The sequence below is a fragment of the Sphaeramia orbicularis genome, chromosome 4 (genome assembly GCF_902148855.1).
Source record: "Sphaeramia orbicularis chromosome 4, fSphaOr1.1, whole genome shotgun sequence".
In the NCBI taxonomy this organism is placed as follows: Eukaryota; Metazoa; Chordata; class Actinopteri; order Kurtiformes; family Apogonidae; genus Sphaeramia; species Sphaeramia orbicularis.
In genome coordinates, this window is record NC_043960.1 from 3,523,276 (window position 1) to 3,550,813 (window position 27,538).

General features: G+C 35.5%; 2 protein-coding genes across 2 annotated transcripts; one reads left to right on the plus strand and one right to left on the minus strand.

Moving 5' to 3' along the window:
• Window positions 1–2,903: 2,903 nt before the first annotated feature.
• Window positions 2,904–20,661, minus strand: tmem38a (transmembrane protein 38A). The gene is made up of 6 exons (XM_030132947.1): window positions 19,881–20,661; window positions 13,666–13,822; window positions 11,798–11,982; window positions 8,656–8,743; window positions 7,172–7,289; window positions 2,904–3,589 (listed from the first exon to the last, which is right to left on the minus strand). Exons 1-6 carry the CDS (start codon window positions 20,005–20,007, stop codon window positions 3,395–3,397), a joined length of 870 nt encoding a protein of 289 aa, XP_029988807.1. The 5' UTR covers window positions 20,008–20,661; the 3' UTR covers window positions 2,904–3,394.
• A 2,145-nt stretch (window positions 20,662–22,806) lies between these two features.
• On the plus strand, window positions 22,807–26,840 carry smim7 (small integral membrane protein 7). The gene is made up of 5 exons (XM_030133013.1): window positions 22,807–22,897; window positions 23,095–23,136; window positions 23,338–23,390; window positions 23,469–23,559; window positions 26,086–26,840. The coding sequence occupies exons 1-5, from the start codon at window positions 22,872–22,874 to the stop codon at window positions 26,099–26,101; spliced, it is 228 nt and encodes a 75-aa protein (XP_029988873.1). The 5' UTR covers window positions 22,807–22,871; the 3' UTR covers window positions 26,102–26,840.
• The last annotated feature ends 698 nt before the right edge of the window (window positions 26,841–27,538 follow it).

The window sequence follows — 27,538 nt, forward strand, 5'->3', positions numbered from 1 at the left end:
TCAGGAATGCGAAGGGGAAAAGGTCGAGTGTAACAACCTCCTGCAAAGTTCATTAAAGATGGTTTATTGCCTGTGTTCGAGGGTTTGTCAACACAGCGGGGGGGCTGCGGAGTTTCTCAGGACATCACCTCCGTTTGACCGCAGACCTTTCCTGTCACCTCCCAGCAGCCCCGGCGTTATGTAACACGGTTTATGATGACAGTCCAACTTCCTCCTGAGCCGCTGTGGATGAGACGAGGCCACCAAGGCAGCGATACGGTCTGACATTTTAGAACAAATATAGTTTCAGTCTCCAAAATCACTTCAAATATTACCCTTCCTTAAACTCTTGTGCAAAGTGTAAATATTTCCATTTTTTTACCACAACTCTGCACTTATTTTAATATAGAATTCTTGAGTATAATGTTAAATATGTACTCATTATTTTCTTATTTCCATGTATTACTTTTGTGTGACCCTTTGGTTTCCATCAAAACCATCATATGATCAATCACAACCTAACATGTAGTTTTTACATTTTATTACATTTATGTGTATGAAACAGCTAAACTATAACAAACAAAAGTACCACGATTGTTCCAGTCCATGATAATTCAGTGCATTCTTAAAGGTGTTCTATGTAGTCTTGTTATTCCAGACTCTGACCAGCAGGGGTCACTCTGGTACTAGAACACACTTAAAACCAAAACCACCAAAAAAATCAACCTTATGTATCCACAGACTGGATCAGCCACTGAATAAAGGATAAACAATTGTTTCCACACATCTGTATTTATGAATTGTCAAGTTTTCATCTTCAAACTAAAACTCATACACACTTATTTTGACAGTCGCTCAAAATAACACTGTCTCACAACCTTCACGTGCTGCATCAGCTGATAGTTTACATTATAGCTCTGTTAGCTTAGCTCTGTTAGCATAGCTCTTTTAGCTTAGCTCTGTTTTTAGACTAAAACAGCCACAGTAAAACCACAAATCACATAGTTCAGTTTGTTCATTAGTTAATAATTTTTTGTTAATTTGGTTTATTTTAGGTCTTTCTGGAATGATTGTGTTCATTTTTATAATTCTGTTGCTTATTCTGTCCATTTTAGTTGTGTTTGTTCATTTTTTTTTTGGGTTCATTTTAGTTAATTTTGTTCATTACATTTGTCACTTCTTACTTCTGCTTATTTTTTGTTCTTTTTAAAATTATTTTGTTAATTTTTAAAATTTCGTTGCTTATTCTGTCTGTTTTAATTATGCATTTGTTCATTTTTTTGTTCATTTTAGTTTATTTTGTTCGTTACATTTGTTACTTTTGCTTATTTTTTGCTCTTTAAAATTGTTAATATTTTTTTTAATTCTGTTGCTCATTTTGCTCATTTTATTATCATTTTAGTCTTATGTTCGCTTTTTGTTTGTTTCACTCAATACTTTGTTCACTCTTTGTGAATTTTAGTTTGATTGTATCCTTTTTTTTTTTTTGGTCTGCTTCATTTATTATTTTTATTTAGTATGAACCGTAGATCAACAAATGGCAACTTACCAAAGGCTATAACATCCCATAATCCCTTTAAACCTTCATTATACCTTTTCTTTAGCATCTCTAAAAGTTGTTTCTTTGTGGTTCTCATCCCATGTGATCACTTTCAGACACTTTGCTCAAAGGCCCTGTGGTGTTAGTTTTCGTCACCATGGGAGACCAGTAGAGTGACTCACTACTCCCTCTAGTGGTCACAGAAATCCACCGGCCCGTCACTGGGAATAAATTGACTTCATATCTTTACACTCCAGTGCATTGGCATCTTTCACAGAACTCCACACCTCTTTAATCTAAACACTTTGATGACAATTTTAAGTCATTTTTAAAAATATATTTGAAAGTAGAAATTTTCCAATTATCAACTTAACCCTCCGGTATCCTGTCCAGCGAGGCCCTCACTAAGCACTGAGTGTGTGTTTTTGGCACACTTGTGGAATAATGTCCAAAAAAAATTTCATTCATTTTGTTTTTAATTCTTTTACTTTTTTTTTTTTCTTTTTCATCAACTTGAGCCGTAAATAAAAATACCAAATACTCAATAATTGTCACATTTTTTAACCCTTTAAATGCGTTGTTTGTAATGTAAACAAACCATTTTTTGGATGCAAAAACACACAAAAAATATTTTTTTCAATATACTACATAAAAATTGGATCACATGTAATTTGATTTTTTCATCCTGGCGTATGTCAATGATTAACAGCAGCACTGGTTAATTTGCATTATTATTTTTGGCGCTAGGTCAAAAATGTTCAAAAACACTAGCATCTGTCACCAAGTGTGCGTAAAATGCACACCTATAAATCTAACTATTAAATATTACATATTGATTTATTTTTCTGCTCTGATTTGATTTTATTCTTGTAAATCCAGCTCAGTCCTAATCATACAGATCAAATGTTAGAAATAGTGCGTTTTAGGCACACTTGGCAGACAGATGCTAGTCTGGTCATTTTCTTTTGTTTACAATGTGCACATTTTAGTTGGTGGACAGAATTTTAAAGATCATGCAAAAATGAACAACTTTTGAATTCTAACCTTATTTAAATTGTGAAAAATAATATGAAGTTTTTTAACACAAAGTGCAAAGTGTGCCTAAAAGGCGCACCCGGATACCAGAGGGTTAAAGTGTGAAATTATTCTTGCATCAATTATGTGAAAGCCTTTGTCTGAAATAGTGATAAAAAATTGACTATATGTAATCTGATTTCCTTTTTAACCCTTTTATTCGTTTGATAAATGTGTTTCTTTTTTGTTATAGAAGACACTGAAACTGTTTTCTTTTTCTGTGCATCTGATAATAAATACTGAATTTTATTGATGAACTATCTGTTCGTGTTTGTCATAATCATTATAAACATCTGACTCAACACAAAGACACGATGTTTGTCTTGGTTTTATTCAAGTCGTTTCAATGTAAAAAGCGGCAGTTTTCACATAATGCTTTATTCACATTTGATTTTCAGATTGCTTATTAAGTTGTGTGTTCATTTTCTTCCTATTATGAAACACAGTGGATGGACTAAAAGGAAACCGAGGACACCCGGGAACACGCCTACAGAAGGGGAACGGAGGCCACCCTAAAGGAACCATGCACCTCCTGCCATCACGAAGACGCTCACGAACACGTAAATAAACAGGTTTGAGACGTCCGGGTTGGGTTGAAGTGGGAAACATTTGCCGTGGTATTTACAGAGTCCCTGTGCTGTGGAAAACGCAGAAAGCACCGTTTAGCTCTAATCGAAAGGGTCTCATTTGGTAAAACATCAAACTGCCCCTTTCCCCAGAGAGGATGGGGAGTCCCGTCACGTGACAGCCATGAGGGCCAATCAGATGCAGTTTAGTTTTGTTGGGCAGCGCGGCGGCGTCCTACTCTGCCTTCTTGGCCTTCCTCTTGCGGGCGCCGTCGCTCAGCTCCTCCTTGGTTTTGAGGGGGGAGGTGGGGGCGGCGGCGTGGTGGTCTTCTTCAGCGCCGGCCAGAGGGGAGCCGAAGAGGAGGTGGCAAACCCAGGACTCGATGAGGGTGAAGGGGGATCCGTGGGAGTGACGGGCTGTCATCACCACCTGGGGGCGGGGCACAGATAGAAGACAAATGAAATATGAGTGGAAAAGTTTCAGCTTATTTGCATTAAATAAGTGAGTTTGAAAACAACATGACACAACAATGCACACACTTTGTAATGGATCATTCTGAACAGTGGACAGTGTGTTCTTTATAGGGCTGTCAAAATTAACGCATTAACGTGGATTAATCCATCATCATGATTAATCTGATTACATTTTTTTTAACTTTATTGCCATTATCAGCAAAAGACAGGTAATGAACAGGAAACAAAAAGACTGCCTTGAGAGTAGCTTTCACCTTACATTAATGTATGCATTAGATTTCATCATACAATAAGAGGAAAAGAAGAAAATAGAAAAGGGTAAAACAGCCTTTCATATATATATCTTCCATTCTTGTAAATGTACATTCCTTTGGATTACACTGTGAAGATAAATGTACATTCCTATTATATATATTTCTACATTGTCCACATTTAGAGATGCATATTACAGTAATGATGAAACCTACAGTATACGTACATATACCATTTTATTTATTTATTTATTTATTTATTTATTTATTTTTCCACCTTGGGTTACATCAATGGGAAGAAAAAGAGAGAGAGAAAAAAGAACCAAAACCTAACTGAGATAATCAAGGATTGGAGCCCATCTCCTTTTAAATGTATGGAGTTTTAGTTGTAACTGGGCTGTTAAGCGCTCCATCATATACACGTCTGACTTTTTGTAACCATTGAACCGTCGTGGGGGGGTTAAGCTTCATCCAGTTGATAGTGATCATTTTTCTTGCAGTCATCAGAAGAATGTGTAGAATATAACATTCATCTTCAGTGAACCTGTGATCCAGAAACATATCTAATAAAACTGATAAAAAATTTTAACACAATTAACCCGTCTACTGAATGACTCTGAACGTCTCTGGCAACGTATTTCAGACAGTTTTTCCAGAGTAGAGATTCTGGCATTTTCAGAAATTTGTCGCAACATGCAATGTAGGAGGCGGAGCTACACACAGCCGCATTATGGCTGCAGCAGCAACAAACACAGAAACGGCTTCATTGCCTCTTGCTACTGCAGCTGTGTGGAGCACCCCTTCCCACAATACATGTTGTGACAAATTTCCCAAAATGCCCGACTGACCTACTAGCTCTGTTTGTAAATAAATGGACTGTTTATGGTGGAGTACACTTCGAAATTGTTCACCGTAAGGGAAGAGATTTAGGTGTGTGATCACGGAAAGGCTTAAGGATTCGTGGTACTTAGACTATGACTCGGGTTTTACAGATCTGATGGAAAATTGGTGATGAAAGACATACGCCGCTTTAAGTGGAAACATGTTGAGGTTTTTCTAAATCCTGGTAAATGAGAGAAGTTCCTGGTAAAGTTAAGGGGTTAATTATTTGAAAGCCTTTGTATTGTGACGATAATGCCCTCTGATGTGGTGATGCAAAATTGGCTAAATATACTTAATATTGTATCTGTGGTGTTCTGTTTTCTTGCTGCTGTTTTCTTTCCTTCTTTTGTTAAGGCTCTACAGGTGTGTGTGAGGAGGCGTGGCTCACAACCAACGCCTGCCTCCAGTTATCCTCATCTTCTCCTGTGTATCTAAGCCCAGTTTCTCCACTACCACTTCACCAGAGGATTCTGACGAATGAAGACCTTCATGGCTCCCCTGTTGAGGGCTTCAGCCTCCTGTTTCAGGTCTTTGCACCCTGGACTCTGAAACAACCTCTAGTATTCTTTACCAGTTCGGACCTTTCACTACTGTTACTTCATAGACAAACATTCAGTTATTCTCCACCTGGATCTTCACATGCCATGGGAATTAGAGTAAATACAAGTTACTAACTTAAAAAGTACTTATGAATGCCCCCTCACCCTGTATTTTCCACTGGAGAACTGGGAAAAAAGTTTTGATCCACAAGCTGCCAAGATGAATTGGAACTCTTGAACATGGAGGAGATCCAGAGATTCACCCCGAATGGTAAACAATACTTTTATTTTTTTTACTGCTGCTGTTAGCTGATGATTTTGCATGTTTACAGTATATGTGATTTATGAAAAAAAAAAAAAAAAAAGTATAAAGCAGATTAATTAATGTCAGAAATCGTTTTACCCAAGTAGCAGCTAACAACAAATTGTGTGTCAGCCATTTTTCATTTTGCACTTGAACATAACGTACTCCTAATGTTGAATTCACAAGTGGAAGGGACTGTCTTTCCAATAGCATGTGAAGGCATCATTAGCCTCTACTTTCAGGGTCCAGTTTTGAAATACTTTAGGCTCAGGACTTGAAAATATTCTTTTTAATTGGTTTGGTTAGTTGTTTGATAATTGTGTTTTTTTTTTAGTTATAGAAGGAATTTATCATAAACTATACTTTGCATCAGGGATGTAATCATGTTGGGTACGATACGTGTGCAGACTGTGACGATATAATCTACTGAATGCAAGTGAAGATGGAAGAATGACATCTCCACATAGAGAGATTTGTGTCTTTGTCAAAACTGGACATCCTCAGAGTGTAGTTACTCTCAAAGGTTGTTCTTTCACCTTAATAACACTGATAGAGAAAGGAAGGAGAATGACAATCATGATACTGCATGATGGAAAAAGTGGTGTTTATTCTGGGAGATTCTGTAAATTATGCATCATGATGGATTCCTTTTCTTTATTAACTGTAAACCCACGCTATCTTCAGCCACAAATAAAGGAACCTCAACTTAATATATTTAATTATTTTTCATTCTATTTAGAAGAAAATCCATAAAAGTCTCTGAACAAGGAGGTTTGAAAACTGTCAGCATCATTCATGATTCATAGATCAATACAAATTTAATCCAAAATGATCTATGAAGACAGAGAAAATAGAAAGTAATATTTTGAGATTGTTCAACGTTTCACCCATAATGATGTAGTAAAAGGAGCTGGTTCTCCTGTACTTTACATCCTCATGGAGCCAAAATCTACTAAAGAAAATTCTAAAGTGTCCAGAGACTTGATTGTGTCTACATTTACAAATGCATTTTAATGCTTTGCTGCCACCAAATCTAATGTGACTGAATTAACTCAGTGTTCTGTGTCACACATATGTACAGCACCTATGAAGTATTCACGTCAGGATATTTTTCCGTTTTTATTCCTTTCATGCTCAATACACATACTGTATATAGTTTTTCCATCTGTCTTTTCTCTCTGCAGTTGCTTGTTGTATGCTGCTGCTGTTGACTGAAATGTCCCCATGGTGGGATAAATAAAATCTTATCTTAAAATAATTGGCCATTTTTAAGTATTTGCAAAAAACAACTTTTTAATGTCAAAATGAAACAAAATTTCTAAAAGTAATATAAATTACAAATTTTATAACGTAAAATATGTTTTGATAAATATTGCAAGTGACTGTCTATCAACTGGTATTAATAGTTTCACATCTAGTGGGAAGGAATTGTCTGCATTAAACAAAATGAACATCTGGAGAACACACACTAAACGTTAGTTAAAACAGAGACCCGTTCTGCTGCCAGTGACGGTGGTTTGACTCTATAACCCCGGCGGTGTGCGGAACCACTGAGCGCTCACCTTGCTTGTCGCCATGAAGAGGGTGAAGATGAGGATGAGGGTGCTCTTGGACACCGGCAGCCAATGAGCCTCCTGCAGCGTGAAGAGGATGGCGCCGTACAGACTGGCTTTGGTTGGGCTGCAGAGATGGAAAACGGACAGATGAAGATGATCCAAAGGTGAATTACACTGAATAAAGGACTAAAACCACAGCATGAAACTAAGAATCTAGTACAAGAGCAGGTTTACAATAAAAACCTAATATAAAAGTATGTAGGATAAGGATTTAGTATCATATATGGTGTTTTTGATGGATTTCACTGTTTAAAACTGAGCATATTTGAACTATTTTTCATACGGTAGGTGGTTTAATTTACACTAATGCATCATATAATAGTAAATGTAAAGTTGTCTTATGTCTGTGGTGTTGCTGCCTTGAGAGAACCATGTATTATTAGTGAAAAGCTGATTTTCATTAAAAGAGAGGGAAAAAAAAAAAGGCAACAAAGCACGTTCCCGCAAGACAGAGTAATTTAGTTTAGTAAGGAGGAAGGTCTTTAAGTTGATCAATAAAAGAGATACTGCATTCTTCAGTTGATCACAAATAATAAAAATCGACTCATTTGCAGTTTTTCCATTGGACAGGAAGGAGATGAAAAATTGTAAAAGGAACTGAAGCTTAGAGACAAAGGTAGTGAAGTAAAAAGTACACCTGTTGCCCCTGAGATGTGGTGGAATAGAAGGATAAAGCTGCAGAAAATGCATATAATCAAGTATCATAATCACAAAAAGTAATGTTCAACTTCGGGTGGATAAGGACACATACTTTAATGATAGTAAATCCTTCATATTTTCATCTTAATATTTTTTTGATTTCACTCAGCATTTAAACTATTCTCTTAAGTGTAATTTAAAAAAAAGTTGATATGAAATTTCCTTAAACTTCAAGATTTTCATCCACCATAATCATACAGTTATGGAAAAAATTATTAGACCATCAAAAGTCATCAAAACAATGCTTATGCAATCCAGTCCTAACTCCTGTGTGTATCATGTGACTAAAACAGACAGAAAAGAAAACATGAAATGCCTAAAAGCACTGTTTTTGTCAGTACAATGCCATAGATACTGATGTAAGAACTGAAGTGATTTTGGTTTTTATCAAGAAAACATGTTAAATGGATAGATATCAGCTGTGAAATTAAACTACTATGAGCTATTTTTGTTGTTTATCATTACATTTATCCAAACAAATGTACTTTTAGGCATTAAAATGAACAAGAAATTGAAGAAAACAAGGGATGGTCTAATATTTTTTTCTGCAACTGTAGATTCAGGTGGATAAAAGTATCTTTAACGGTGTATTTTTGGATGTGACCACTAGAGGGCGCCAGTGTGACACATATAAAATAATACTCAGTAGGTTGTCTGTGTTATATGTCTGAATGCAGCTCTTTGTGTTTTTCCTTATGTGTGGGGGTGGTGGTGGTGGTCGACGTCCTTACAATGACATGTTGAGGATCTCGTTGGTCTCGGGCCTCCACACACCGCGAAGCAGCTGCTCAAAGTTGGACATGAGCGCCACTCCAGATCCTACAGAGATAAAAATAGACACCAGAGAAAAATGAGGACAAAAAAGTCTGTGTCTCGCGTCACTGCTCTTATTTGGCTTTGGCTTTCCTCCCCTTTTTTATATATGATGCCTTCAGGGTCTCGCTAGTGGAGCACGAACAGTCCAGGGTCGGGACAGTGACCGAGAAAGACAACCCCCACCCCTTTTCTTTTTTCTTCTTTAACATATACACAGCATCACCAGCTGATTCTTTAACGATTTTGTGTAGACAAGGTTTGCAACAAAGCCTAGAGTCAAACATTACAGATAAATTACACTGGTCAACAACAAATTTATTGTTGAAGTTTTTGAGCTGATTTAGGATAATTTTGGTGCTGAATCCAAAAATTACATTAATTTTGCTCAATCAGGTCAACTTTCTGAACTATGCTACATATTGGCTTTTGAACATTTTTGCTTACATTTATGGGCATTTTCACATCATATGACACAAAATTCTTTCATATTTCTTGCTATAAACGAGTTCTGAAGATTTTACTTTTGACAATTTATGATTAATGTTTTTTTTAATATTACAGGTGAATGAAATGGCTTCGACTAGAAGATCTTGCAAAAATAAGCCTGACGTATTCTGCTACATCTGCGGTGAATACACCATTGTACCGAACAGGAATCAAAGGATTTTTTTTCCTCTTAAAACCTATTTTAGGTGAGAACTATATAAAAAAATCAACTGATAAAGTCACAAAAATGTAATCAATTTTGTGAGAAGATCAAATTTTTCAAAATCAAATTAGCAAAAAAAACCTGACCTAATTGAGAAAAACAGATGTCATTTTTGGATTTAGCGGTGCAAAATGGTCCGAATTCAGTTGAAAAAACCTAGACAACTTGCAAAAAACATTTTTTTGTAACCCAGTGTTGTACACTTAAAACCAGTAACATGCAGATTCTTTCTCATTCTCCTGTTAAAAGAATGTGAACTATCTGGTGTTTTATACCACGTATACATCTAAATGTTCATCTACAGTCAGTCTGTTTGTACTGTAACTTTAGAGAAACACATTTCTGTTCTACATGCATAGTCTCACTTCTAACTTGCTGCATGTTAACACTTGGTCCGGGCATCAGTTTTCATTGCAATGAAACTCTTATAGCTCTGTTTTTCAGCGTGTAGTGTTGTCCTAAAGATGTGTAAACCTGCTTTTCTTAAACTGGAAAATGGTCAGGGAATTTTTTTCTATTGGTAACAACATATGAGAAGAACATACACACATTAATATGACATTTAAGTTCACTTTCTTAATTAAAATAGAAAAGTGTCTGATGGAAATGTTCTGAAGTGTAAAAGCAACAGTGAAAATGTTGACGTAAAAAACAAAAGCTATGTAACAGGCACAAAAAGATTTTAAAAAAAAAAGTAAATTATCCAAGAATATAAAAATTATGTAAAAGAAACAAGATGAAAATGATGTTCGGACTGTTTTAAATATGTTGTTAGTTGTTGATATTGTGTTTCGGCCCAAAATTTCATCTGTGCACATTTAGGTCCTGAGAACACATAAAATAAATTTTCTGGGGGGAGTTTTGTGTTGGAAAAGTTTCGGAACCCGTGACCTAAACAATGTTGCAACTGTGGTTTGGTTCGGACTGAAAAGATGTTGGTCATGGTTATAAAAAGGATCAGGGGGTAATGAGGCTAAAATAAGAAACACAACAAGGAAAAAACAAACACAGGAGACCAGGGTTCATGTCTTAAGTCCATAAACTTTGGTATTTCACCACAACCACCTCCTTTTAACATCCACAAGGTCATCAGCCACATCTTTTAGGATTAGAGTCATTTTAAAACCGGTGTAGTTCAGACTGTTTTTCATTTACATGTTAAATACAGAAACTAGAACATGTTCCCTCTCAACTGGGATCTGTTAAGGTTAATAACATTTCCCTGTCATCAAGTTTTTTTTATTCTTAAACATACGCTGTAATTCTACCCACTGCATGGATTTGACACATTCAGACTGCACACTGTATGTACTATTATAACTCGTATGACACATAGATGAGATATTTTTATAATTTCCCTCTACCATCTACATTTATCACACCTGTCTACAACTGAAGCTACAGGAACAACGAGTGGATTGAAAACTGATGCAAATGCGTCATGAAGCAACAGAATCTGACTATTTAAGAGTGAAAACATAATATTTGGGGAAGATATTACAAAAATAATCATGACCTCCTCCAAGGAACAGCAGAGGTTATGTTTTCATCGGGGTTTGTTTGTCTGTTTGTTTGTTTGTCTGTTGGCAAGATAACTCAAAAAGTTATGGATGAATTTGGATGAAATTTTCAGGAAATGTTGATACTGGCACAAGGAACAAATGATTAAATTTTGGTGGTGATCGGGGGCAGGGACTGATCTGTGGAGGTCTGCGCTCTCTGAGTGCTTTTCTACTTGTTAAATGTGAATGTATTTACAGAGTAATGTGTTTTTCTGCTTTGGCTTCCCCCTTTTCCCTCACTTACTGCCTTAATATCTCTTAAATTTCTTCCATTTTCTTTTTTTTTTTTTTTTTTTTTTAAATAAAAAATATAAATGAATAATATATTTTTTAAAAACTAAACTAAAAAAAACCCACATAATTAATTATAATCTTTAAAAAAAAAACATTTCTTACACACACACACACACATATATATATATATATATATATATATATATATATATATATATATATATATATAAATGCATGCATGCATATATTTTATTCTGTTTTTAAACACTTCTTCGTGCCATTGTTGGTTGTATGTGGGTGTCTTTTGTGATGGGTCAGTGTGTTTTTGCTTGTACTGTTGTAACAAACAATTTCCTGCAAAGGATCAATAAAGTATCTATCTATCTGTCTATCTATCTATCTGTCTATCTGTCTGTCTGTCGTTCGTTTCATGCCTGTGCACACTATCCGTCTTACTTACGAACATTACTTCACCAACTCGACTGAGCTCCATGTTTCCACTTTACTCCAGCAGCTCTGTTGTTGTTCACTGGTATTCAATGTCCCTCTCACCTTTGACGTATCCAACGATGACCATGATGATGAAGCCGTGGTGGTAGGCGTGGTGAGCATGGTGAACACCAGCGGCAATCTTGCGGGTGCGAACGACTTCCTTCAGAGCAACTAAGACCAGTTTGACGGGAAGGAACGCCACGCACTTGTAGAAGAGGTTCAGTGGGCAGTAGAAGATGAGGTACCTGGGTTTGGACCGAGCAGAAAGGTGAAGAACCGTTAGACAAACGTATGTCCTCTCTGATTTTATTTTCTATTTTCATCTGTCATCATTTGTACTAAAAAAAACACACATCTCCTTAAAAAACCTCCTGATTTCAACACATTAATGTCAATCAAATTAACCCATAAAGACTCAAACATCCACCAGTGACTAAAACAATCTACTGATGTAAATGATTAATATCTGTGGATCCACTAATCCTATCAATGCATGTAAATAATGGGTGTAAAATACAGTTTTTCATCTTTTCATGGTCATCAGATATGACCCATGTGGATGTTCAGAGGCTCCATAGTTACCATGGAAACACTGTCATCTTCTACAACATTGATTCACCAGTGAAACCCATGGAGTTGGATCAGTGATGGTGGATGGAGACAGTTGTTCTTACATTCAGTTATTGATGTCTTTGCTGAAAAAGTCACTTTTTCTTCAGTTTTCTCCATTTCTGCATTTTCTGTTTGTACATGATCAGTGAATTCAATACAGGGAAATACCTGATTTTCACTGAAAAAATGCAAAATAACAAGGATAATATTAAAATAAACGGTGATAAATAAATAAATATAAAGTATAATATAAATATAATAAAAATAAAGAAAGGTTAAATGTAAAGAGAAATTCATTTGGGAACTGCTATAAAAGTAGCACTGGGTCTTTATGGCTTAAAATGCAAAATTAATAAATTAAGGAATGAATAATCATCTTTTTTATGTTTTCCTGCGTGATACAAAATAAGTGTTTCATATCATTAAAGAGCCAATCTGGTATTAATATGTATGGCAATAAGTGACAAATAATATATGATAAACGTGTATGTAGTGCTAATGAGTTACAGAGAAAATATTTGATCAATTAATGGTTAAATTTCTAAGAGTTGTGTGCATATATTATGTGAAGTTTGTGTTGGAAACTGATCATATTTGACGCTGCTCATACAAGAGGAGCCATGTTTCCATAAAATGTTGAGTGAATTGAAAACAGCTTTTAAAAAGTTGCAAAAAGATGAATTAGATGCATCTCCATAAACTGTTTTGGAGCCATAAACCACTCTGATGATGAATGTAAGTAATATGAGTACCAGTCAAAAGAAATGGATTAATCCTGTTTCAATCCATTAATTACAAATATGATATATCTATGAATGTAAAAGATGAGTCCAGGAGGTGCTGTGGGAGTTGCCTCATTCTTCTACAACAGTCGGTCGACTGAGTTAAACGTTTCCTATATCAGAATTTATTCCTCATAAGAGTTTCTATTTCCCATTTTCAAAGCAGGCAAAAATGAATGAAACTGAGGATGTTTTTTCTAATGGTGTTGAAAGCTATTACACTATTACAGTATACTTCAGCTCCTCTACAGCAGCCACATTGTGTGATACTCAAGTTAGCAAACATCAACACATTATCACTGCACAAAACAGACAAAAGACCACATACAGTATGTCTCACTTTTACTTGTCAAACAGAGTTTAAGGACTTTTTCTCTGTTAGAAACCAATTCTGGTTGTGCTTCAAAACCAGATCCAATAGAATTCAATCTTCCAGGTCTTTTTCATATAAACCTTAATAGTTCGAGTTCCTCTTTTCCATCTGTAAAACCGGACCTGACGAAGGTTAAAAACAGTTCTGATGACTTCTCTCACCAGACAGCTGAGGCCAGGAGGATGTGGCTGTTGTGCTGGAAATAGTCGAGGGGGCTGTGTCCAAGCATGATGTCTGCCAGGATGTAGCTGCCGAAGCAGTAGAGCATGGCACAGAGCCACGAGGCCACGGGACTCCGGCGAGAAACCTCCACTGAGCCTGTAAGACGGGATAGGGTCGAGGTTACAATCTGAATCTCAATCCATTCAGGTATAATAAAGTAGCAGGAAAGAAATTATCATACAACAAAAAGCATAATATTCACATATAAAGCTATAACACACACACACAGATAGATAGATAGATAGATAGATAGATAGATAGATAGATAGATAGATAGATAGATAGATAGATAGATAGATAGATAGATAGATAGATAGATAGATAGATAGATAGATAGATATGAATGTCGGTGAAGGTTCTGGAGGTGTGTTTGTCCTATAATTAACGTCCACTTTCATTACTGTTGACTGAGTTGTGATGTGGTTTGTCTTATATGACCTTTTTGTCTTGTTGAATTTTTTAACTGATTTTTGTTCTTTATTTAAACTCACAAATAAGCATTTTTCTTCAACTTAACAATTGAAAAAAAAGGTGCATATAGGTTAATTGTCTTGAAAGTGCTGCAGATCTGGAGTTGGTCTCCAAGCATCTTCAATGGCAGCTCACTGCTCCTAATATGCTAATGCTAATGCTAATGCTAGGTGGGTAAAATGCACTAAACTTCCCTACTGAGATAATAAAGTGAGTTTACCTCTTACCTTTGTAATTCAGTCTTGTTTAGCAGCAGCTCCCACTGGAGCAGAGTTTAAACATTCTAAACTTTACTATTATCTCTGATAAAACTGAACTGCAAACATGATACGAGCTGATAATTGCTCCTAATGTCTGCTATGTGCTAATGCTAATGCTAAGTACTGTGTGTGTGTGTGTGTGTGTGTGTAATAGTTAAAATGCAGAGACTGAATTCAGATATTCTAAAGCATGTTAACTATAGCCTTAACATATAGTATTTTATAATAATGACAAAAATAAATAATAAAACTGAGTTCTAATAGAGCTGAAGCCCCGCCCCTTCTGCTGTGCCCCAGGGGACCTAATTTCAGAAAAAAACACAACAGCATCAATGGTGACTGATAAAAAATAAAATAAATCAATGGTGAGAGATTAATAATTTTTGATCCTGTCTGAATTATGTCACTATTTACATATATGATCATTTTTCAAATTAAAAGATAATTTTCCAAGCCTAAAAAGTCATGGATTGTGGTAGACGTAGTAAAGAAACATCTAGTTCTTCTAGAGTGAGGTGTAAAAGTCTTAAAGATGTGAAAATGTGTCTAGTCTGGTCATGTCGAAGCTGCAGAGACATCTTCAGATTCAGAGACGGTTACAATAACATCACCTCCATGACCTTCAGCGTGCAGTTTTTCTATTTCCATATTTTCACAGTCTGATACTTTAACAGTTTTACAACAAACTCACACTTTATGCACTTGGGAAATTATCTGTTAAAGTGACAAACATCATATGTGGAAATGTTGAATCATACAAAGGGGATCTCACTGTCTCTCAGTGACTGTAATACTGTTGTTTTCTGAGAGAAAGTCCCATGCAGAACCAGCAGAAGGGGCGGAGCTTCAGATCTCTATAGATGAACATATTTAGGTCCTTCAGGCCTTCGGGGCTTTAAGACAGAAAAGCTAAAGGGAAAAGTGATGGAGCGGTTTGTCATGGCTGAACGGATTGCAAACATCACAGCAGAGAGGGGTTCCATTTCAGATTTTCATGATTATTTTTAATTATTCTTCTGTTACTGTTTTGTAGCTGGTTTGGTTTAGGTTGAAAATTTCCCTTTTTTATCATGATGCAATGAAAGGAAGTCATGATGACACTTTCAGTCTGACTTTGTTGTAGTTTGAGGGTTGATCAGTTGTTTATTCAGTCTCAAATTGTTAATTGTTTGACTCATATTAATCACTCATGGTTATTTTATTTTTCCTGTATGACATTATTTTATACATATTTATACTGTGAAGACAATATGATCTGTGGTTTAAAAAAAAAAAAAAAGAAAAGAAAAGTGATCTTGAATATTCTAGATCCTGTTTCCAGATGTATTTTTCTTTCATTCATTCATTCATTCATTCATTCATTCATTCATTCATTCATCTGTGTGCCCAGTTTCGCCCATCGGTGCAGGACTGTTAACATGACTTTATCATCTCAGTCCATGTGTGTTACTGTGTTTTATCTACATCCACACCCACACGAACACACCCTGATAAACCATCAGCTAATATTGACTCAGGATCTTCACACAGTTAAGAGTCGACCGTTCACAGACTGAAAATGAGGCTTTCAAGGACACACATCTTCAACATCTGTGTAAAAACAACAGTTTACAAGTTTTAAATATTCACTTTCAACATAGGAAACATGCAGATGAATGTTCTGTGTTTTATAAACATGTTTTATACGTGAAGACATTTCACGTCACGTTACTTCGGTGTCATTTCAAGTTTGCATCATTTGTTGAACTACAGTTCATTTTTCCAGTCTCATGTTTTAGTCGAACCTGAAGTGTATGACCTTCAAACAACACACACTTTCTGTTTGTTCATTGGTGGTTTGTTTTTGAATGTCTCCTTTGTTTCTTTCTGACTTGTTTATTTCTTTGGTCTGTCGTCTTGCATGACCTTTGAAGATGCATACTGCTTGTTTGTTTGCTTGTTTTGGATTTGTTTATTTTTCCTGGACTTTTGTTTGCCTTTCCCTTTCTTTCTCAAAGCAAAATCTATGATCTTTGAACAAAACATACAATTTTATTATTATTATTATTATAACTATTTTAGCTTAATTGTTTCTCATTTTGTTCTTTATTTCATCTGTTTCTGACTTTTGTTTATTCCTTTGTTTTTGTTTCTGAAAACAGAATGCATGACCTTCGAACATTTCTTTCTTTCTTTCTTTCTTTCGGACATGTCTTCTGTTCCATCCTGACCCTCTGTCCATCATGACCTCATGTCGTTGAATACATCCTGTACTTTCTGAAACTGGGTCCTGACCCTCCCTGTTTCATTTTCGACCACAGACCCGTCATGTTTCGTGTCTACACGTTCGTCTCAGTTCGCCGTGGCTGCTTTTGTTGGTCAGCTCCAGTAAATCGAGAAGCGAGCGGCGCCGACTGCTGCACAAATCTCCAAAAACAGGTGTGTGAGAGATCCTGGTCTGGGTTCGAAGGGAACCTGATCCTGACAAATGCCGCCCTATAAATATACTGTGCTCAGATGCTTCTCCTGCCTTGCAACTGTCAGGCCCCCGTGACCTCTGACCCCTACACTTGTCTCCGTCCGGCCTCGTGCACGTTGTTCTCGAGGGCGTTCACATTTCTGAGCGTGAACTACGACCTGGAGCTGAGGTGGTGGCGAGAAGAAGATGCAAATGAACAGCAGAGCTCATTTGACTGTAAAATATGTAAAGTCACATAACTTGACTGAATCATTTATCCCTTTGTGTTTGTTTTTATCCTTCAGTAGTTTTTCTTATTTTGTGTTTCTTTCATTTTTTTTTTTTTACTTGTTTGTTTCATTCATTCATTTCTCGCTCATATAATCACATTTCACTAAATCATATTCTTAAATAAAACCAATGTTAGTCTCAAACTCCTATTTCACTTCCTGTTTTCATATATGGATGAATGAAGTTTCCTTTACATTAAACAATATGTGAATTCTGCTTTGATGTCTGCTTTTCACACCCTTTAAATCTTTCACACACTGATATTTTATTATATATTCAGGTCATAAACACCATTTTTCTTTCATACATTTACTTTACGTTCTATTACCAAAAAATCGCACAGGTTTTAGTTTTTATTGACATTTTAAACTAAATTATTTTGTATTTTTTACAATGCATTGATAATAAAGGCTCCTTTTCTTATTTATTCTGTTGTATTCTATATTTTCAATCGAGTTTCTTCACAAAATACAGATTAGTAAAAGTCAGGACATGGAAAAAAAAAAGTCCAAATTCACCTTTAATCACATGAATAGGAACTATAACTCACTGTGGTTCTTGATATTACTCCAAAAGTCATTATGCATGTCTGAAATGTTCACTTTTTCCTCAATTTAATGAATCTGAATCAACATCTATACATATGTAACTAAACAAACTAATAGAAAATCGAGGTGTGAGTAATCTCTATCTTTAAAGGTTTTATTTTAGGAACCTACTATCCATCACCAGCCATTGGTGTGAACTTCTGCTGATACTGACGTTAGAACGTGAACAGAAGTGGATTTTATTTTGATGGTTTTGAGCTGACTGGTCCTATAAACCCCTATCCACGCAAAAAACAGATTATGTGAGTCTAAAATGGGCTTTCATTGCAATAGATCCATCCAGATAACTGCTGAACTGAACATCTACTAAGTAATAAGTGCTTTAATAAAATAATCTGTATCTGTAAAAATAAAGAAAATAAATGTGGAACGTAGAATCAAACTGATTTTTGAGCATATAAATGACTTGGCGCAGTTTTTATGTTATTTTCCCACCCTGTGAGTAATTCTAGTTAATAAAACATGACAAAATTGAAGTCAAATATTCAACAAGACATCACAAATTCAAGATTATATAGATCATATAGATGTATACATATAGTTTGATGTCAGCTATTGGTCAATATTTGAGCCAAATGATGTGTATAATTCATCAGTTTATCTCTAATTGAAACCTTATAACTTACTTCCTTCTGAGAACTGAGAAAGAAATGAATGTGTAGATGCCATGCACATCAGAGGACAGTGCTAAACTTTAACATTTGAGGTTGTTGGGATGATTTTTTTTTCTTTCTGTTTTTTGCTCCAAACATCTTCAAAATAAAGACTAGATAATACCTGCACTCTCACCTAAAGTCAGAGTTAACTTTAAGACAAAACAACTGGGTTTTAGGGATTGTGTTTTAGGTTTTCAATGAACTCTTGAGTATCACAGAGTCTGTTCGTGGAGTTAAAGACACCAAGTGAGCAGCAGAGGGTCTTCAGAGGCCCACTGCCGTCTATTTCAGGACCGTCTATTTATTGCTGGTATGCACAGGCTTTCTATCAGGTTTCACCGTCCACATTCTCCTGTTGCTCAAAGGAGTTAAATCTTGGAAAATATCAGGCATTACCAAAAGCCCAGTGCCATAATCTACTCCAGTGATTTCCTCAGTGTAAATGGGGTCAGGCAGCTGCAGCAACACACATTCCCTCACATCAAGCAGCAGTGGTTTATGTAACAGGTCATGCTTTATAAGGAGAGTGTGCAGATAACAACATAAAGTCCCTGTAAGGATATTACAGAAATGTGCAGCTATGGTTACAGACACAGAGGTTAAAAATGTCATGAAAGCAGAAAAAACATGAGTTGGGTATTATGAGAAATACATGAAGATTCTACTGCAAATATCAAAGTTTCTATTTAAGTTTTAACCTGCAGCTTTTTCACATTTAAATAAAAATTAAAAAAAATAAAAAAAAAACACGTGGATTCTGTTATGTTTGTGTCTGTTGTAATGTGAGTTTGATTTTACGCACAGACATGGTGCATGTGTGCGCCAAAAATATGCAAAGCCTCCATGATTTTCTGCTCAATCTGACTGACGTGGTTATTAGTTTATGAATTCCGCATGCATAAAACAGTTATTATTAGAAATACATTAAGAGGCTAATGCAAATATCAAAGTTTATATTTAACTTTCAGCCTGCAGGTGTTTTCAGATTTAAAGGGGAAAAAAACATGTTGATTCTATTATATTTGCGTCTGTTTTAATATGCGTTTTACTTTACGCACAGAGCCGGTGCATGTGTGCGCCAAAAACATGCAAAGCCTCCATGATTTTCTGCTCAATCTGACTGACATGTGGTTAGTTTAGGAATTCCACATGCATAAAACGTAGGAGTTAGTTATTATTAGAAATACATTAAGTAGCTAATGCAAATATCAAAGTTTATATTTAAGTTTTAACCTGCAGGTGTTTGCAGATTTCAAGGAAAAAACATGTTGATTCTATTAGATTTGCGTCTGTTTTATATATGCGTTTTATTTTACGCACAGAGCCGGTGCATGTGTGCGCCAAAAACATGCAAAACCTCCATGATATTGTGCTTAATCTGACTGAAATGCGGTTGTTTTATGAACAAGAAATGCGCAAAAACACACTCACCTGGCTCATACTTGAGGTAGAGGATGGACACGATGTAATACGCCAGATCAAACACAGGAAACATTCCCATTTTGGAGAAAGCTTGGGCAAAATCGCCCAAATTAAGAACTGCCAACACGTTGTCCATGTTGTCTCCTGATACGAACCACGCAGCGAGTTCCTGTTTGTGTTTTTGTTTGTTATTGGATTTTCTTTGTTTTGTTTTCTTGTTTTTTTGTTGTTGTTTTTTTAATCCAACTGCACAGTCAGGATCAGAAGCCCCCCCAAAGCCCAGTCCACCGACTCTCCGCCAAGCCCCCCGGTCTCAACAGTGAAAGCCTGTGACACTCAAGCCCTCCTATTAATACCACTCATCTCCGCCACGGCATCATCCTCCTCCTCCTCATCCTCTCCGTCGTGTGCGCTCCGTGCCAGCTGCTCCGCTTTTCAGGCCGCGGGACGTTTGCGCGTCAGCTGGGAGAAAAGAGCACGACTGACAAAAGGGCTTTTCCATCCGCGTTCATCATCAGCCCCCAGATCCGAGGACGATGTCAGGGCTGTATTCTCATCCTCTAAAACCGACAGAAAATACATATATGTTCATCACAATCCGGATCAGACTCTGCACCGACCGGTTCTAATCCCAAACAGTTCCGCAAAATGGTGACAGAGGTGATATGACCGCTGTTTACATTCCAGCGGATGATGCAGAGGAGCTCACCACCAGACCCTAAAACCTGCACTAACACCCCCAAACACTAATTTTACATCTAATTATTTTATTTTAATATTTTCTCGTGTGACGTTTATGTCTGAAGGTGAATAAAAACAAACAAATAATGAAGGTGGCGGTCACTAGAGGGCGCCAAAAACTACAAAAGATGTTTTTTAATCTTGCACTGTAGTATTTACGCATTATTTATTCATTATTTATTATTAGGTTTTACTGTTATTGTCAGATTTATTGGATTTATAGGAGATAAAGGAAAGTATAAACATAAATGTATTTAAAAAGGGGTATAAAGAATTGTTTCTAAATAGGTATAGGGAACATGAAGGATGAAAATAGCATTGTTGCAAAGTTCAGGTGTGGTTTCTTGGAATTAAGAGAGAGTAATTCGAATTTCAGAGATTTTGATATGTGTGATTGGATTAGAGTGGAGGCAGATGTGAAGTCTAAATGAACTGGGATCTTGAGTGTGAACTTATGGAATGGACCTTATGATGCATTTAAGTTATCCACTCCTTTGGCGAAGTTTAAAAAAAAAAAAAAAAAGAATAGTTTAAGTTTAAATTATTCAGAAATATTGAACTGAGATGGTAGATGTGTTTTTGTTGGTGACTTTTTTTTATTATTATTATTTGTTATTATTATGGTGTAAATGCTCGATGCTGTACACATTTAAGTTGACATAAGCAGTGTATTAGTTGAAAAGGATAGGCAAAAAAATAAGCTTTTGCTTCTAGCCTATTCCTTTTTTGGTTTTTATCTTTATTACAATTGATGTACTGAGTACAATGACTGATGTAAAACCAAAAATAAATTTATTCATTCATTCATCCATTATTTTTAATATAGGATTAATTTTACAGGATTTTTACCATGTACATTGCTGGTCCTGAGCGCTGATTTCATTTCATGTGTATACTACATGTAATGATAATAAAGGCAAGGCGAGTTTATTTATATAGCACATTTCAGCAACAAGGCAATTCAAGGTGCTTCACACAGGACATTGAAATATAATGACAAGGGAAAAAGAAACACATTTAAAACATTATAAAAGACACATGTAAAAGGTGATTAAAAACAGCAAGTAAGAAAACAACACATAAAACCCACAAATATAAAAACACACACATATTAAAGTAAGAGTTGCAGTGCAGAATTTCGAAAGAGAATGTAAAATTTAAAAAGTAAAAAGCCTTTTAGTCAAAGGCAGCAGTGAACAGGTGAGTCTTTAACCTTGACTTAAAAGAACTAATAATAATAAAGTGAACCTTGAACCTTGAAGCAAAGTCATTTTAGGTCCAAAATAACAGCATTACACCAAAAAATATAGAGATACAGCTTGAGGGTAATCTAATTGCATAGTGAAAAATATATCCAGGTGATCATTTCCATGTTTGCACCCACTTTTTAGCTACAATAATGAGTAAAAGTCACTAATTTTCCCTCAAATTGAGTAATTAAACCTGAGAAGCCACATATTAACCATAGCCCTGATAGTAATTGCTACCAATGTGTATTTTAACTTTACTTTTTTTATTTCATTGTATCAACTAACCATATTGCTTTTGTTTTATATGAATAACTAAATGTCAACTAAATAGTTAATTAACAATGATGACAGGGACGAAAAAAAAGATCACTTGCCAAGAAGAACACATTTTGGGTTTAAAGGATTTAAAGAAGAGAAGTTTAAAATCCAAGCAAACAGAAATAAAAGAGGTTTCTGCACAATATATATGCTTTTAAAAAGTAGGCCAGATTATATGATGACATAGATTAAATGAATGTGATCAGTGTACCATGTAAATAAGTGTTTGGTGTTTTGAAACATGCATACAGACCCAGCTCATATTAAATCAGACATAGTTCTGCCTTTTCCCCCTTTTTCTCCTTTTTTCAATGGAGTGTAACAGACATACAGAGCAACTGTACGACTGGTAAAAGTAAATATAGTTTTGGCAGGTAAACTGGGTTTTAAAACAGCAAAAGTACAAATACCCTGACTGAAGTGCATGCTGTCATGCAGTATTTTAAGTATCTAAGTAAATCTACTAAGTTATACCCCAGCTGTGTTTCAAAATAAATAAATAAATAAATAAAAATAAATCTCTAAATTGAAGAAGACCACTTATTGGGAGACAAAGCCTGTCATGTTGCCTGACAGACTAACCTCAGGAAATAGACACTCCTATACGCTCTGTATACTGAAATGTGATTGGTTGTTCACGGATTACGTCACTTTACGGAAGTGAGACGGTCTGTGATGTGATGTGGACAAAATGATTGGTGATCTGTTAATATTCGGGTAATTTTTTCGATTCTTACCGCATTCGACATTTTTGTTTTAATGAATGTGTCATCTTTATGTTACTGTTGGCAGTGCTGTTGTTAAATTAGAAGGGTTTCGTGCTAAAGTACAAGCTAACTGCCTCCGTGCTAATGCCAGCTCACCATTTAAGCTAGCTCAGGTAAACACAAGTAAAACTGTGTGTTTCTCTGCAGGACTTTACTGGTGAACGCAGGGGCTGTGCTGAATTTTAAACTGTGAGTATTACAGCAATTCGTTTTAAATTAATATGCCTGCAAACTGTAGCATGTGCAGCAAAGAAATAGAAAATGTGAGAATATACAGCTGAACATAAACTAATCAACTACAGAAAGACAAGATGTCACAGCGATTCTATCCGCAGATGACACAACACCAGAACAGTGTGAACACCTAATGTTACTGTTTAATTATTACAGCAAAAGGAAGGAATCCCAAGGATTTGGAGATGAGTCCAGCGGACCAGCGACAGGTCTGTGTGACGATGAATAAATATTAAGAAGGAAATGAACAGATAGAGGTTATAATAATAAAAAGAGTGTGTTTTTAGGTGACAACATCAGAGAGTTCCTGCTCAGCCTACGATACTTTCGGATCTTCATCGCTTTGTGGAACATCTTCATCATGTTCTGCATGATCCTGTGAGTTAATTATGTGCATTTAACTTGGTACATGTAATGGTTAGATCAGACACTGAAGAGGCTGCACAGTTACAGAAAACACTTTAATTCCATTATAGATTTACTGCTTTTGTCATAAAATGTAGTTTACAGAGTTAGAATGATTTCCAATTATTGTAAATGCATTGACTGCCCTCAAAAGCATCACAGCTGCAGTCAAAACTTGATATGAAGCTGAAAACCAGAGCTGTTCAGAAACTACAGTATAAATATCAACACAAGTATCTGAATGCATTGAGCTCAAATGTGTTCTGAACACAAAGTTATGAATAAATGCGATCATTCTTTTCATCAGTATGTCCTCTAACAAAAGTTTAGTTTGAGAAAACAAAAACACAGAAGGACTGGATCCTGGAATGATATCTAACAGTTTTAGTAAAGACATAATGCTTTTGAAAAGCCCACAGTATTTTGTTCCTGGTGTGTTATATACATTGTGCTGCTTTAACACACCTGAGTTATGCTCAGTCATTTTTTTTCTCCATTAGGAATTAAACTAATCACACTTCACATAATCTGGTAGAAATTCTTAAGGATGTTGAAAGTGCCAAAATATTCATTCAGCATTAAAGTCAATGTTGTAAAAAAAAAAAAAAAAAAGTTTGTAGATTAAAACAAATGGACTTGTCAAAGTTATGATATTGAAAGTTAAGGTGTTCTGAGAGAGTTAGAGGCAGAAAACCCTCCATTTTTTGTTGGACTCCCTTGAAAACAAGATGGCACCACTCAAGGGGTTTATCCTAATGAATACATTCCTTTAAAAAATAAATATAGCTCATACTTTTTATAGGGAACAACATATGCAGAGAAACATTTAAAAAGCAGTCTGTTAAACTTGAAATGAAAGGTGGTGCCATGTTTTAGGCTAAAGTTTAGTGTCTTTTAATTGAATATAGAGTGAAGGAGTGAGGTCTGATAAGAAATGATCACCTAAGGCACATTGGGGGATGCAAATTCCAAGTGTAAATGGAAACACTTAAGTTTGTCCATTTAGTATCAGATTGTGTAAATACATGTTCATACCTGACATGAACAGATCCTGTTTAAATGCATTGGCTACAAGTGTTAATGAGTTGAAAGACGGAGTTTCAGCCATAAAAGTTAGGCTGGACATGCACTTGATGACCAGCTGAAGCATTTTGAGATGGGACTCAACACACTTAATCACCCTTTCCAACAATTTGGGGTGATTTTTTTTTTTTTTTTAAATCGTGGCTATTCAGGAGCCAGCAGCAGCCTGACATCTCTGATTGTTCTAATTCACTAAATAGAGTCAGTATCAGAAAATACCATCTGCACATCATTTTACCCACAGGACACAGGAGCTATGATTCATTAAAAGAACACCTTCTTTGCAAATACATGACAGCTACAACACTCACTATTGTGACCTTTTTTCTAAAGTTGAATGGCCCTCTCTATCCAACAGGTGTGATAGACATTGGATTTTATTTGTCTTTAAATCCCTCACTGGTCTTTTACCATCTTGTGTTAATTTTTTAGTATCTTTTAATGCAAGTCAATATCACCCTCGCTCAAAGGACTGGCTCACACTGCAGGTTCCTTCAGTGTGTACTGAATTGGGAAAATCCAGTTTTTCTTACTGTGCACCTGAAACCTGGAACACTCTCCAAAACCATCTGTAACTTACCATACTTTTATCGTTAGGACAATTTAAATCCTTAATCACTTCTTATTTTACCTCCATCTGCTCCTGTTTTTAAGTAGTTGTCTGTTTTTAGTTCATTTTTATCACTTTCACTTTGTGGTACTTCTGATATGGCATTGTTTGTTTAAAATATTTTGTGTTTTGAATCCATAATTCCATCTTATTTTACCTCCAGCGACTCCTGTTTTTAAGTAGACTTCTCTGTTTTTAATTCGACTTTGTCACTTTTACTTTTTGGTATTTCTGATGTGTCCATTGTATGTTTCAGATGTTTTGTTTTGTCTCGGCTATATTGTAAACGAGGTTGCGTCCTCAATATATCTCCGAGTTTAAATGAAGGTTATGAATAAGCCACATAACACAGGGGAAATGAAAATTAAGACATTTACAATCAAAGATGCATCAAAAATACACTTATATGTACTTGCCTGTTACATTCAAAGCGTGGTAGTTCAGGAAACTTTAAAAACATAGTTCTGAAATGGTTTTTCAGTAATTATGATACCTGTAACTGGGTTGTTTTGTGCTGCTAAAAACTACATTTTCCTGTTTGAGGAGATTCCTTGGGCTTTGTTGAGTAGAGTTATATCATGTTTGAAGTCACATTTTTTAAAGCTTTATGAATTCAGTGAACAAAAGAGTTGTTGTAGTGAAATATGAAAATATTTCTATTCAAATCGGTGCAACATAAAATAAAGCTTTCAGTTCTTACTAGTGTAAGATATTCAATGTACTTGAATTTGCTCAGTGTACATTAGTTTTGAACTCTACTTTCATTGTTTCAGTTCGTAGAAATAATCTGCTGATTGTCTTTTCAGGTTGTTTGGATCATGATCTGCATTGGTGGTGTCTGGATGTCCAACAGGCTTCACAACATGGACTCTCTAAACAGTTACTTTGACCTTTTTAATAGCAGTTATTTCCATCAAACCCTCAGCTTCTGTACAGGAGCTTTTCAATCACTGTATTTATTTTGTCTTATCTGTTGGTAAACCCGGTTCATAGATGGGGTTACATTTTTACCTTTGTTTTTCCACGCTGTAGCCGTATTATCTCATCTACTTTTGATGGTTATGTGTCGTCCGTTTCCCTTTTGATCCGCTGCAATCATCAGTGCTTTCCCATGTTGTTATTTGGCTTTTAAGTAAAGTGCCGAGGTTTAATATTATGGCCAGCTAGTCACTAAAATACTCGTTTTAAGGGTTCTGCTCTGTTGTAAAAACCTCATTTAGTACAGCAGATTTTCTCGAAATGATCTGTCATTACTGTTGCTTTTAATTTAACAAGTGAATTTACAAACACAATGTGCAGTTCATCTCCAGTTTTGGTGGAAATAGAACAAAAAATCTCTTTACTTTTTAACTGTTTTACTCTTATGTGTCTCTACAGGATATTCACAGTAAATTGAGCCATTAAGATTAAAACAAATTACATTTTTTTGCTTTAGGGAGTATGGGCTTGAAAGTAAATGTTGTAATGTAAATGTTCTTAAAAATAAAATCCAGGTTTTTTTATTCATTGTCTGTTACTTGGTTTGCAAGTAAATAAAATGATGCCTTTACCCAGTACTGTGCATGATATTTGCTGTAAAATATTTGATCTTCCATGGTTTAGGGTCATTTTATGGCAACTCGCACATAATTTAGAATCACTTAGTAGATATAGTATTCATACTGACAGTGCCCTAATGGAACTAAATACTTCTTTTACTTAAGTACTGTCCTTTAGCACAACTTTGAGGTAGGTGTAATTACTCTTTTTTTTGCACTTTTCATGCAGCAAATGCACTACTTGCAAATTTATTTATTTCGAACATGCAAAGAAACAAAACAAACATGAAGCAAATTAAGACAAAAACAAAATAACATGTAAATGAGCAGAATCTATCTTCAAGTACGTGCAAGTCTTCATTTTGCATGGTTGAAAAGGAGTAGGAAGAAGTATTAACTTTAACATGCATTCGAACGTGTAATTTCTTTTAATATAATGTGAACATATTCAGTATAGGTTTGTCAAACTGAGCAGGACCAAGCTAATAAGAAAATCATCAAATAACAAAAGGAAGAAGAAAATCATAAAATAAAAAACAGGAAGATAATAAATCTTAAATTATTGATTTAGTAATGCATTACATTAATAATAATTAGTATATAAGTATCAGTGGTAGTAGTAATAGTATGAAGAGGAATAAAAACAAACATGGCACTGATGAGTTCTACCAGAAATAAATGAACAGATAAATACAGTAGATTTTTTTTATATGAAGAATGC